This window comes from Dipodomys ordii, unplaced genomic scaffold (genome assembly GCF_000151885.1).
Source record: "Dipodomys ordii isolate 6190 unplaced genomic scaffold, Dord_2.0 Scaffold14, whole genome shotgun sequence".
Classification (NCBI taxonomy): Eukaryota; Metazoa; Chordata; class Mammalia; order Rodentia; family Heteromyidae; genus Dipodomys; species Dipodomys ordii.
In genome coordinates, this window is record NW_012267230.1 from 8,546,129 (window position 1) to 8,559,231 (window position 13,103).

Genomic DNA, 13,103 nt, shown 5'->3' on the forward strand with positions numbered 1-13,103 from the left:
CTAGCCTTGAGCTGAAGAGCTGAGGGACAGCGCCCAGGCCCAGAGTTCAGGCCCCATGACCGGACCCAAAAAAAAATAAAAAAATAAGAAACCACTTGAGCCACATCTCCAGTACAGTGTTTTGATGATTAGAGGTGGAGTCTCTAGGACTTTTCTGCCAATGCTGGCTTCAAACCTTGATCTTCTAGTTCTCAGCCTCCTGACTAGCTAAGATTACAGGTGGAGTCAGATATATAACTTGAGCACAACCCTTGCCAGGAATTTATCATAAGCAAATAACTGAAGATACACGTGTGAGGTTTGTTATGCTGTTATTTATAATAATGAAAAAAATACCAGTTAAATCCACTGGCCAAAAAAACAATTTTAAAACAGTGAATGGCATAAAATATGTTTTTAATTGGGCTGAGGGCATAGCTCAAGGTAGAATGCTGCCTAGCACACACAAGACCCTAGGCTCAATCCCCAGTACAGCAGAATAAAAGCACATATTCACAAATTTACTTAATTTTCACTAGACCTCTCAAATTCATAGAAAACGTACGTGGGGCTAGTGCTAGAACTCAGTCATTAGGATTGGTCCCTGGCATCTGGGGGCCCGGGGTTTGTCTGACTGCCAGCACTTCAAAAACGTATTTTTTCATTTATGTTTCATATAAATGAAGTTCATCCTTAAATCTTAGGAAAATGTCAAGTCTTCACCTGCAGATTTGCTCAGAACAGTTCTGACCTGCTGCAAGGCCTTCAACTTCTAACTCTAACTCACTCAGCCAGGTAACCACTACACACTGGTGCTGGCTAGAGCAGTCTAAACATCTCAAGCAATTCAAGTCTAATTTCAGCTCTGCATAGAGCTTGCTAAGCACCACTACTAGCTCTGAACACAACAGGCAAAGACCAAGGGCTTGGAAGCGCCATGTAACTGAGCCTGAATCTGTGTTACCGTGGCAGATAGCAGACCTCTCTAAAGCTTTCTCCAGGTTCAGAGTTCAGATTTGTGCCAGAAGGAATGCGTGGGGAATACCCAGAGTGATGAGTGGCAATGTCATAGGTTACCATCCACATAGCAGACATCCTTGATGTAGGACAAAAGCAAAGCAAGCAGGATGTCCAGGCGCTCAGCTACAGGATGGGCCATCTGAACTCGCAGCTCGGGGTCACCCTTTGCTTGATGCTCTGTTTCTTCATCTTCATCCTTTGAAGGAGGAAAAGCTGTCAATACAAAGCCTGATGAACCTGGCACCAGGAGCTCCTTCTTATAACCCTAGCTACTCAGGAGGCGGAGATCTGGAAACTCAAGTTTGAAACCAGCCTGAGCAGACTAATCCAAGACTTTTATCTCCAACCAACCAACAAAAACACTCAAGTGGAGGTATGGCTCAAGAAGTAGAGCACTTTTCCAGTAACTCACAGGCTAAAGTTCACAGCCCAGTACCATCAACACAAATTAAAAGCCACAGCTGGCTGGGAGAAAACAGGAAGAGGGGACATTCTCCAAAAGCAAATGTACTCTTTTTTGGTTTTTTGCCAGTCCTGGGGCTTGAACTCAGGGCCTGGGCACTGTCCCTGAGCTTCTTTTGCTCAAGGCTAGCACTCTACCACTTGAAGCCACAGTGCCACTTCCAGCTTTTTCTGTGTATGTGGTACTGAGGAATCAAACCCAGGGCTTCATACATGCTAGGCAAGCACTCTACCACTAAGCCACATTCTTAGCCCGTGAATGTACTCTTTACCTGACTTTTAGAAAGAACTGTAACTCCTTTGTACATCACCTTTACTAACAATGTTTTGTTTTGTTTTTTAAGCAGCCAGGCACCAGTGGCTCATGCCTGTAATCTAGCTACTCAGGAGGCTGAGATCTGAAGATCACATCTCAAAGCCAGACTGGGCAGGAAAATCGTGGAGACTCTTATCTCCAATAAATCACCAGAAAACCAGAAGTGGAGCTGTGGCTAAAATGGTAGAGTGCTATCTTTGAGCTGAAGAGCTGAGAGACAACACCCAGCCCAGAGTTCAAGCCCCAGGAGACAGACAGACAGACAGACACACACACACACACACACACATGCACGCACATGCACGCATGCCACAGCTGGATAGGAAGCTCAGTGGTAGAGCGTGCCCCAGGTTCAACCCCCAAGGTTTCAATAAAAAATGAAGTAAATAGTTGCAAGGTTAGTAAACATGGAAGATACCCAGCCACCTCCTCAGGTCAGAAAGCACTCTCAGATTTAGTGAATACTTCTGACTCTTTGGAAAGGAGGATAGGCCACTGGCCGTTAAAAATGCTGACCATGTATGGGCTGGGAAGGTGGCTCAGTGGTAGAGCGTTTGCCTTGCATGCCTGAGGCCCTGGGTTCGATTCCTCAGCACCACATAAGCAAAAAGAAAAAAGCCGGAAGTGGAGCTGTGGTTCAAGTGGTAGAGCGCTAGCCTTGAGCTGAAGAGCTGAGGGACAGCGTCCAGTCCCAGAGTTTAGGCCCCAAGACCAGACCCCCCCCAAAAAAAAATGCTGACCATGTTGAACAGTCCTTCGGCCGAGTCCGTCCCAACCCGAGCATGGGCCGCAGCCTCTTCAGCATCCTCGATGTCCTGCCAGGACACACTGACCTGTGCCAGGGAAGCCAAAGGAACAGCAATGAGCACAGTGGGCATCACCACCATGATGGTGTGAACCTGCCCAGTGGTCTGGGTCAGGAAGGAAGGAACTAAATACTAAAATCCAAGTCCCTTTACTCCAAACTTGTGTATGCATATGAAATCAACACGAACTACTCAAACATCCATTCCCTCTTTCTGCACAAGGCCCTCACATACACAGTCCATAAGCACCTCGCCCATCACCTAGCAGAAAGGCATGATCAGAGGTCATTTTCACTTCTCCTTAATGCCCTCCTGACTGCCATCCGACAGTGCCAGCACCCGAACAGCACCAGTACCCCTGCCTCTAGTTCATCCCAATCACAGCAGCTTCAGCAACAGTACTCGACCTCCGTGGGACTAAGGGGAGGCCTGCGCCCAGCCAGAGGACTGCTGCAGCCCCAGCATACCCACACGCAGGACCAGGACATTAGGAGGAAGCAATGGCACCTCATAAACACAATCATTCCATAAATGCAAACCAGAAGGAAAAAGTTTGTCCAGTACTTACATCCAACTTGAGGAGCTTCTCAATAACAAGTTCCAGAATGTCATGCCTCAGGGTAGGAAAATACACACTGATCCTTAGTAAATTATGGACGTAACATTCCTGAAGTATAACACAGACAAAAATCAACACTTGGCGTTACTGTCAGAGCCAGGCTAGCAGGTGGGGCAGGGCTGATGCATCCATTTCCTGAGGGAGCCTTTGCCCATCTAACTGCACACAGTGCATAACTTCTCAAATATTGTTAGTCTTGCTTTTCTTATATTCATTCAGAATTTTTGTATCTGTATCCTTTCCTTCTTTTTGAGACAGGGTCTCAGTATATATACTAGGCTAGCCTCAAATGAGTGATCTTCCTCCCTCAGCCTGACATCTATTTTCCTAGCTATGCAGTGGTTTAACCGTCCATGGGAAGCACAGTGGGACAAACAAGAGCAAAAGTTAGTAACTCCTCCTTAGTGCCTCTAACCACTTATGGGGGGAAACACAAAGTGATATAGACACTAGGAATTCATGAGGAGCACACAGATGATGTAAATATCACAGAAGCTGGGGACTGGTGGTTTACACCTGTAATTCTAGCTACACCAAAAGCTGAGATCTAAAGATCACAGTTTCAAGCCAGCCCAGGCAGATAAATCCAAGGGACTTGTATCTTCAATTAACCTGCAAAAAAGCCAGAACGAGGAAGCATGGTTCAAGGGGTAGCCACTAGCCTTTAGCAAAAAAAAAGCCAAGTGAAAGCATGAGGTCCTGCATTCAAGCCCCATTTGCATGCCTCCAAAAGTTCCGCTTTCTCTGCTCAGGCAAGGCATGACAGGAACATATGATCTGCTATTATCCAGTGATTATCATGTGTCAACATTAGGCCTCTAATGATGCCTCTGAAATGGACTCTTAACTTCTTGCAAGTAAGAAAAAGGTATGGAGGATTCCCAGTACTCACTAAGAAAGGAATCAGAATCAAATTCCTTTTTTTTTTTGTCAGTCATGGGCCTGAACTCTGAGCCTGGACGCTGTCCCTGGGCTCTTCAGCTCAAGGCTAAAGCTCTACCACTTGAGCCGTAGCACCACATCTGGCTTTTTCTGCTTATGTGGTGCTAAGGAACCGAAGCCAGGGCCTCACGCATGCAAGGCAAGCGCTCTACCACTGAGCCACCTTCCCAAGCCCAGAATCAAAATCTTAAGTCTCAAATTTAAAATCTAAAAAAGAACTTTTAAGAAAAACTAGCATAACTTAAAAGACAATCACATGAAACAATATTCCCATTATCTTTGTGAAAAAGAGTTCTTACCAGTATTCTCTCAGATTTTCTAACAAATGGAAACTTTTCCACAAGTATTGGCATAAGAAACCATGGTGTCCTATTAAAACAAAACAATCCATGTAAACTACACTTGCTAAGAAAATTCACATTCCCCAATTCCAGAGCACAGACAGATGGGAGGCAGGCAAGAACCCCTACACTTCCAAAACAAAAAGAAATGTATAGTTCCACAGAAAAATCTATTAATGAAAACCAGTAATAGAAAATGGCCATGGTGTACAATAGATGCTAATAAAAAATTTTAAATTAAAAACTAAGGTGAAAAAAATGGTTTAACTTCATATTAACAGCAACTTAAAAGAGGAGCTTCCTCCTTTAAAAGTTTAAAAGAAGCCAGGCGCTGGTGGCTCACGCCTGTAATCCTAGCTACTCAGGAGGCTGAGATCTGAGGATCCAGGTTCAAAGCCAGCCCGGGCAGGAGAGACCATGAGACTCCTATCTCCAATAAACCACCAGAAAACCGGAAGTGGCGCTGTAGCTCAAGTGGTAGAACACTCGCCTTGAGCTGAAGAGCTGAGGGACAGCACCCAGGCCCAGAGTTCAAGCCCCACAACCGACAAAAATAAATAAATAAATAAAAGTTTAAAAGAAGCCAGGCACTGGTGGCTCACACCTGGAATTCTAGCTACTCAGGAGGTTGAGATCTGAGGATCATGGTTCAAAGCCAGCCCAGGCAGGAAAGTCCGTGAGACTCTTATTTTCAATTAACCACCAGAAAACAGGAAGTAGTTCTGCAACTCAAAATAATCAAGTGGGAGCCTTGAGCAAAAGAGCTAAGGGACAGAGCCCAGACCCTGTGTTCAAGCTCCATGACCGACAAAAAATAAAAGTTTAAAAGGGTTTCAGTTTAAGTCTAAACATTTCCCACCACACATATTACTTTTTTTAAAAAAAGCAAAAAGAACACCAACTTGGATTCTTTGTTAACAAAAAAAAAAAATCAACCTAGAAATCTACCCTCCAAAAAGAAACCCACAAACCTGCAAAGGTTTTCTTATTCATATGGCATGACACAAATACACATCGGGATTTCTCAGTGAAAATATTTCGATACCATATCTGTTGAAGATAAAAGCAAAATTCCAAATACCACAGGAAATTTGCGGGAGAACTGGTATGTAAGCTTTTCAAAATGGTTAAAGAACGTGAACAAAACAGAAGCACTATTTTCAATAAAAAGTGACGTCATCAACATGATGCAGCCAGCATCATGACACATAGCCCACACGGATGTCGCTTATATTTTATGGCTTTCACCTGATTACAATTTTCTTTCCTTTCCTCTTTTGTGGTGCTGAGGATAGAACCAGACACCCACAAGCCAGTCAAGCACGCCACTGCTGACATATGTGTGTGTGTGTATATATGTATACACACACATATATATATATATACATACATATATGTGTACATGTATATACACCCACACAGCTATAGATATATACCAGCCCATTTAGTTTCTTAAGAATCAAATGTTAAGATTCAAAGTAACAAAAGCATACTCACGATGGGACATATCTTGCTATTATTTGCAAGGCTCGGTGACATGTGTCAAAAATCGCAGGAAGATCTATAAGGAGAAAAGTTGGGCATGTGACCGTCAAAACTAAGAGCTGAAAAATCAAGAACCTGAAGCTGAAATCACTAATTAAAAGCAAGAGTGAGGAATCTATCAGAGAAATGAGAATTTCAAGATTCCTCTCTACAGCCATCAAGATTAAATGGAGTAATTACATGAGAACATGTGTTGCCATCTACTTGTTGGAACAGATTCCACAATGTTTTGTAGTCATCCATCACATTCTCCACAATCTAGGGGTGTTCTTTGCTTTAAAATCCCTCTATACTTACTATCATCTTCATCTTCGGACTCCGAAACATCTATGTCACCTTCCTTAACGATCACTCGCGCTTTAGAGGGAAAAGAAGCACATGTCACTCATCTGTCATGGACCTAACACAATGATGCCTATACAGGAAAGCTGTTTCTTCCCATAGTTCAAGCCAAGTATAATGATAGATTCACCATTTGAGAAAGTACAGCAACCAGAGAATGCTTACATAGCTACAAAATCTGAGATGAAGTTCTAAGACTTTGTCAGAGGTTCATTAAAACAAGGGACAACCTGTCAAAACCAAGGCTGGGCCTAGACATCCCTACAGGGGACATGTACCTCCAGAATACCAGCACGCACATCCATGGTGGCAAAAGCCCCAGTGTGCTTTAATAAAGATGGCCTAGGGGTAGAGCGCTTTGCCTAGCATGTATGAAGCCCTGGGTTCGATTCCTTAGTACCACATACACAGAAAAAGCTGGAAGTGGCACTGTGGCTCCAAGTGGTAGAGCGCTAGCCTTGAGGAAAAGAAGCTCAGGAACAGTGCCCAGGCCCTGGGTTCAAGCCCTAGGACTGGCCCAAAAAAAAAAAAAAAATCACATGCAGTAAGTAACACATAACACACACTTTCTACTCCTTGCCTTGGTGTCCTGTGTCACAGAGGACTCTGCCATTCAGGCAGAACCAAATTAATTAGTTTAAATTAATTAGTTTAAATTAATTGTGAACCTCTTTTCTTTCTAATAAGGAAGGGCAGGGGGAAAGGGATAGGACAAGGGGAAGGAGCTGGCTTTGATAAGCAGAGCACAACTACTCACGAGGTACAAAGTGGGAAGCCAGCATGCCAAGACAGGGCCTGAGGAAGACGGTCTGGGCAGACACAAGATTCCCGAGAAAAGCCAAGTACTCCTCCACCACTGCCTGACTTCTATTCAACCAAGGCAATTTCTAGACAAGGGAGAAGACAGTGATAAATATACAGTTTCAAAAACAAGAAGCACTTACTAGCCCATGATATTAACTAAATGAACTCACCAACACAATACTAATCAGGTGTTCGAAGTCTTTGGTCAGGTACATGATGGAAGAGCGGAGCTCCAGCAGCCAGCTGATGATCTGTTCATCCTCAAGTTAAACAAAGAAAAGTTCTATCAAAATCACAAATCCTCTGGCTGGGAAGGTGGCAGTACAGTGCTTGCCTTGCATGCATGAGGCCCTGGGTTCAATTCCTCAGCACCACATAAGCAGAAAAAGCCGAAAGTGGCGCTGTGGCTCAAGTGGTAGGGCACTAGCCTTGAGCTGAAGAGCTGAGGGACAGCGCCCAGGCCCAGAGTTCAGGCCCCATGTCCGGACCCGAAAAAGAAAAAGAAAACGGACTGGGAATGTGGCTTAGTAGTAGAGTGCTTGTCTAGTATGCATGAAGCCCAGGGTTCAATTCCTCAGTACCACACACACAGAAAAGGTTGGAAGCAGCCGGGCGCTGGTGGCTCACGCCTGTAATCCTAGCTACTCAGGAGGCTGAGATCTGAGGATCGAGGTTCAAAGCCAGCCAGGGCAGGAGAGACCGTGAGACTCCTATCTCCAATAAACCACCAGAAAACCGGAAGTGGCGCTGTAGCTCAAGTGGTTTGAGCTGAAGAGCTGAGGGACAGTGCCCAGGCCCAGAGTTCAAGCCCCACGACTGACAAAAATAAATAATAGGGCTGGGAAGGTAGCTCAGTGGTAGAGCACTTGCCTTGAATGCATGAGGCCCTGGGCTCGATTCCTTAGCACCACATAAGCAGAAAGAAAAAAGCCGGAAGTGGCACTATGGCTCAAGTGGTAGAGCGCTAGCCTTGAGCTGAAAAGCTGAGGGACAGCGCCCAGGCCCAGAGTTCAGACCCCACGACTGGACCCAAAAAAAAAAATAATAATAATAATAGAAAAAGTTGGAAGTGGCACTGTGGCTCAAGTGGTAGAGCGCTAGCCTTGAGCTGAAAAGCTGAGGGACAGCGCCCAGGCCCAGAGTTCAGACCCCACGACTGGACCCAAAAAAAAAAATAATAATAATAATAGAAAAAGTTGGAAGTGGCACTGTGGCTCAAGTGGTAGAATGCTAGCCTTGAGCAAAAGAAGCTCAGAGACAGTGCCTAAGCTCTGAGTTCAAGCCCCACGACTACCAAAAAAAAAAATTAAGAAGCTGACCATTCAGACCTGGGTCTGAATGAGTGAAGAATTCTGAAGACTACAGTAACAATGCCAGTAACAGAAGTAACCACCAACAGAACACCCAAACCAAGCCATGTAATCAATTCAGTCATTCCTGACCACCACCCCATGACGTAGGCAGTGACTCCATTGTACTGCAGTACAAAACTGACTGTGGGTCACATAGCTAGTAAGGGAGAGAAGCAGTGGAGCCAGAGCCCAGGCTCAAACACGGTGGACAGAGGATCTGCTCTAGTTGCACGGGAAGATATAAGGTGAAGAGTGACAAATTTAGGGAACAGGGCGTGCAGTGAGGAACAGGGCGTGCAGTGAGATGTGAAGCTTTTCTGAAAAGAAAGTGACATGCCCAGACATGCCCTCTTGGAGTCATATGAGTCAGGTTCCTCTGGAGAGGATGGGGGTGGGGCGGCAGGATCAGACACTGTTAAGGTGCACTAACAAAGTGGGGAGGGAGCCAACATCTTTTTCCCTAAGGTTCAGTAAGTGAAGGTGGAAGTCCAGAAAAGTCCAAGGCTCCCAGCTCAGGACCTGGGAGAGCCACACACAGCTGAACTTACAGCGGCAGGGACTTGGGAGGGAGATAATGAGTCTGACTTGCTAGTCTAGAGCAACTGTAATAATTCTAGGCAGACACATCTCCGTCAGAGGTAGATGAGAAACAAGTCTGGGTGGGGACTAATAGCTTGTGTCTATAATCTTAGCTACTCAAGAGGTTAAGACCTAGAGGATCACAGTTCAAAGCCAGCCCAGACAAAAGTCCTGGAAACAGTCTCCAATTAACCAGCAAAACATTGGACTCTGGAAGTATGGCTCAAATAGAATACTAGCCATGGGGGGAGGAGGGGGGAAAGGACAAAGCTCTCTCTGAGTTCCAGCCTCAAACCACAACAAAACAAACAAAACAAAGCTGGGTGTGAAGGTCTACACCTGTAATCTCAGCTACAGAGATAAGAAGATCTCATCAGAGGCCAGCCCCCAGCAAAAACTAGAGAAATGCAAGAAAAAGAAAATAAACCAAAAGCCAATAGAGACTAGGGGTATGACTCAAGTGGTAAAACATTTTTTGCCCAGTAAGCATAACGCCCTGAGTTGAAACAGTTTCTTTTTTTTTTTTTCAAACTTCTACATATTGAAGGGGAAAAAAGTTTCCCTAATTTTACATCATCCCTGTCAACCCAACACCCCTAATTCCCATTTGTCACAACCAAAGTTTCCAGCCATTATAAAATGTCCTCAATGGAGTATAACAGCTCCTGGTAGAGCAAAAGATCCAGCTCTGAAATACAGAACAGCCTGCAAAGTGCAAACTAACAACCTACTCCGCAATTACAACCTACCTTTATGTCAGGGTCTGAGAGTTGGTTCTTCAACAACTCAAAGTCATTCGTCTCACCCTGAACAAGAAGAATGGGAGGGTTAAATGATAATTACTGTGGTTTCCTGTGCAGTATCAACATCCCTCACCATCTGGTGGAATTAACCTTGTCACTTTCACATATCCCTTGCCATTATAAAACCATGACACAATTGACAGAATTCATGTGAGTAGAAGCAGACGGGGGAAAAAAAAATGACAAGTACCCAAAAAGCCATTCATATTTAGCTATATTTGTATACTGACACTTGGGTATTACAATTGATGCTCTTCTTTTGGGTGGGTTTGTTTGTTTTGAGATACAGAATCTGATTGTAGCCCAAAGCAATCCAGAACTCACGGCCTCCTGAGGGCTAGAGTATAGATAGGTATGGCTACTCTTGATACCCTCGAAAATTCTCAAAGAAAAAAAGAGAACTAATATGTATCAATTCAAATAAATGTGTAAGTATTATACATAAACATCGTCATTTAGAGTGTCTCTTTCACTAGATCTCTGAGATCTAGTAGAATCACTTGAACCAAAAGCTAACACAAAGATCCCCACTTTATTCTTTCAAAGTAATGTTTAGGCAATTCCTTAAGAAAAAAATGTTTTGCCATGGTGGCACACAACTATAATCCAAGTTTTCAAGAGGCTGCAGAAAAAATATATTGAATTCAAGAACAGCCTAGGATACATAGCAAGATCCTAGCTCAAAAATATAGATATTTAAAAAATAAAATAAAATGTGGGGGACTGGGAAGGTGGCTCAGTGGTAGAGCGCTTGCCTTGCATGTAGGAGGCCCTGGGTTCGATTCCTCAGCACCACATAAGCAGAAAAAGCCAGAAGTGGTGCTGTCGCTCAAGTGGTAGAGCTCTAGTCTTGAGCTGAAGAGTTGAGGGACAGTGCCCAGGCCCAGAGTTCAGGCCCCAGGACCCACAAAAAAATAAACAAAATAAAATGTGGGCTGAGAATATAACTTAGTGGTAGAATGCTTGCCTAGCACACATGAAGCCTTGGGTTTGATTCCTTGGTACCACATTAACAGAAAATGCCCAAAGGGACGCTATGGCTCAAGTGGTAGAGTGCTAGCCTTGAGCAAAAGAAGCTCAGGGACAGTGCCCAAGTCCTGAATTCAAGCCCCAGGACTGGCAAAAAAATAAGACAAAGTAAAATAAAATGTCCTAACAGCTTTTTATTCTAGGACTTGCTAATGTTTACAAAAGATTCTTAGTAAATATGACATCTGAAGTTGTAAAAACACATCAAACACTTTATTACTCTTTTTTTAACTAAATGCACCATACAATCTCTAATTACTTGATTTCCATACTGGTAGACAATATTATATAAACTGAGACTTTGTTTTTTTTTTTAAAGCACTGGGGATTGAACCCACAGCCAAAGCACACTCTATTGCTAACCACCCCCACCTCCCACCACCTAGCTTATCTTTGGTAGAATAGCTCTGTATTCCAGCCAACAATCCCAATGCTCATGCCATCTCTTCTTACCTTTTTGTATTTCAGCAAGACTTCTGGCACAGTACTGCCAAACCGAACAGTTTTTCTTGGGGGAGAATTGAAGAAGTCATTCTCTAATGTAAGCATATCTGAAATTCTGCAGAAGCAAGATCACCAAGCTATTAAACTCATGACAGAATAGTAGGGAACCTTTACAGAACACCTATCAGTGAGACATTCTTGCCCAGTGATGGCTTCATCCCTCACTCAATGAAAAGCAAAAATCCAAACTCCATATTCATCCCAGAAGATTCTCTGCTAATCTGGCCCCTGCCCACCTTTGATCTCATCTCCAACCACTTGTTTTATGGCAAGCATAGTGTCCTTTCTGTTCTTTCAACTTGATGAGCTAGTTAGTACTCATTCTATCAAACATCAGTCTTCCCAGAAAGCTAAAGGTTACATTCATTCACAATGAAGCTCCAATATTAGATGCTTCTCCACCAAAAAATCTAACAAATCCATTTTTCCTTTGCCTTCCTGTATTGTTAAAACGTTCCTTTATTTTTTAGCTATTTAATTTTTGGACAGGGGCTCTCCCTAACTTTATCCCACTTTGAACGGTGATCCCTGGATCCCTGACTCCAGGTTGGACCACCACACTTCAGCTGTCATATTTCTTCATTGAATTTATCACTATGTGGAACTACCTTTTTCACTTATTTACTGGTCTATTTACTGCCACCACCACCACCCCCAAACACACACACTCTGTTGGCAATGCCCCCTATCTGACACAGTTAAGGATGTAATTCATAAGTAATTTTGAATAGGATGCTAAGTGTTTGCTTTAAGCAGAGGTCAGCAGGAACACAAAGCATCCTACTGAAAAGTGCTGAATGGAGGAGAGGGGGAAGAGATTAGAAGCTGGCTACGACACCGTTTAAAATGCTTTGGAATTGAGTGTACAGCTTATTTTTGGTCGAATAAATTTCTAACAAAATTTAGGATTCGATCTGCCATCCGTAACACTGGAGGGAAGAGCAAAGGAGAAGACAGTCCAGAAACGCAGTGAGGGGGGCCCAGGGAGGTGGATGGCGTTTGGGGGAGTGGATGGGGGCCGGCCCAAGGTGGAGGACGGGGGACCTGGGAAGGATGGGGATGGGGGGGACCTGGGAAGGACGGGGGGAGGGAACCTGGGAAGGACAGGGGGGACCTGGAGAGGATGGGAGTGGGGGGGCTGGGAAGGATGGGGGGGCCTGGGAAGGACGGGGGGGCCTCCGGAGGGAGGAAGGGGTGGCTGGGGGCCCGGGACCGAGCACAGCCGCTTCGAGCTGGCCGTTTCCACCCACCAGCCCAGGACCCGGGCCCGCGACCGCCTCCGCCCCGGCCCGCCTCCGCTCCAGGAGAGGGCCCAGGTCCTTCCAGAGCCGCTCCCCCATCCCGGCCCCGGGCCTCGGTCCCAGGGACACAGACGCGAGACACCCGAACCTCACCCGGGCCTCGTCGTCTCCAGAGTAGCGGCCGCCGAAGCCGAGGGTGCCGCCTCTCCGGGATACCGCGTGTGAACGACCTGGGCCGCCATCTGGGCCGAAAACCGCGACGAAGGCGCCTCGCGCCGGAAACCTGGCTCCTCCCAAGCCCCGCCCCCGCCCCGGAAGTCGCGCGTGCGAGCGGCGGCTGCTAGCCAATCAGAGCCGGCGTGTGGGGGGGAGCATGGTGAACTGGACGGGCTAGCGCGCCGCCGACTTTCACCCCCCCC

The 13,103-nt window shown here is 45.4% G+C and overlaps 1 protein-coding gene across 1 annotated transcript in view; it reads right to left on the reverse strand.

Annotated features, from left to right (window-relative positions):
• The window catches only part of Rrn3 (RRN3 RNA polymerase I transcription factor homolog (S. cerevisiae)), a 40,300-nt gene extending 27,354 nt beyond the window's left edge, over positions 1-12,946 (reverse strand). The window contains exons 1-11 of the mRNA XM_013011205.1: positions 12,838-12,946; positions 11,393-11,498; positions 9,857-9,913; positions 7,347-7,436; positions 7,130-7,259; positions 6,328-6,387; positions 5,983-6,046; positions 4,444-4,513; positions 3,152-3,250; positions 2,518-2,610; positions 1,057-1,195 (exon numbers count right to left, since the gene is read on the reverse strand). Coding sequence (XP_012866659.1) covers positions 1,057-1,195; positions 2,518-2,610; positions 3,152-3,250; positions 4,444-4,513; positions 5,983-6,046; positions 6,328-6,387; positions 7,130-7,259; positions 7,347-7,436; positions 9,857-9,913; positions 11,393-11,498; positions 12,838-12,926 — 997 coding nt within the window. The 5' untranslated portion in view covers positions 12,927-12,946. The remainder of the gene's footprint in view (positions 1-1,056; positions 1,196-2,517; positions 2,611-3,151; positions 3,251-4,443; positions 4,514-5,982; positions 6,047-6,327; positions 6,388-7,129; positions 7,260-7,346; positions 7,437-9,856; positions 9,914-11,392; positions 11,499-12,837) is intronic.
• Between the last annotated feature and the right edge of the window lie 157 nt (positions 12,947-13,103).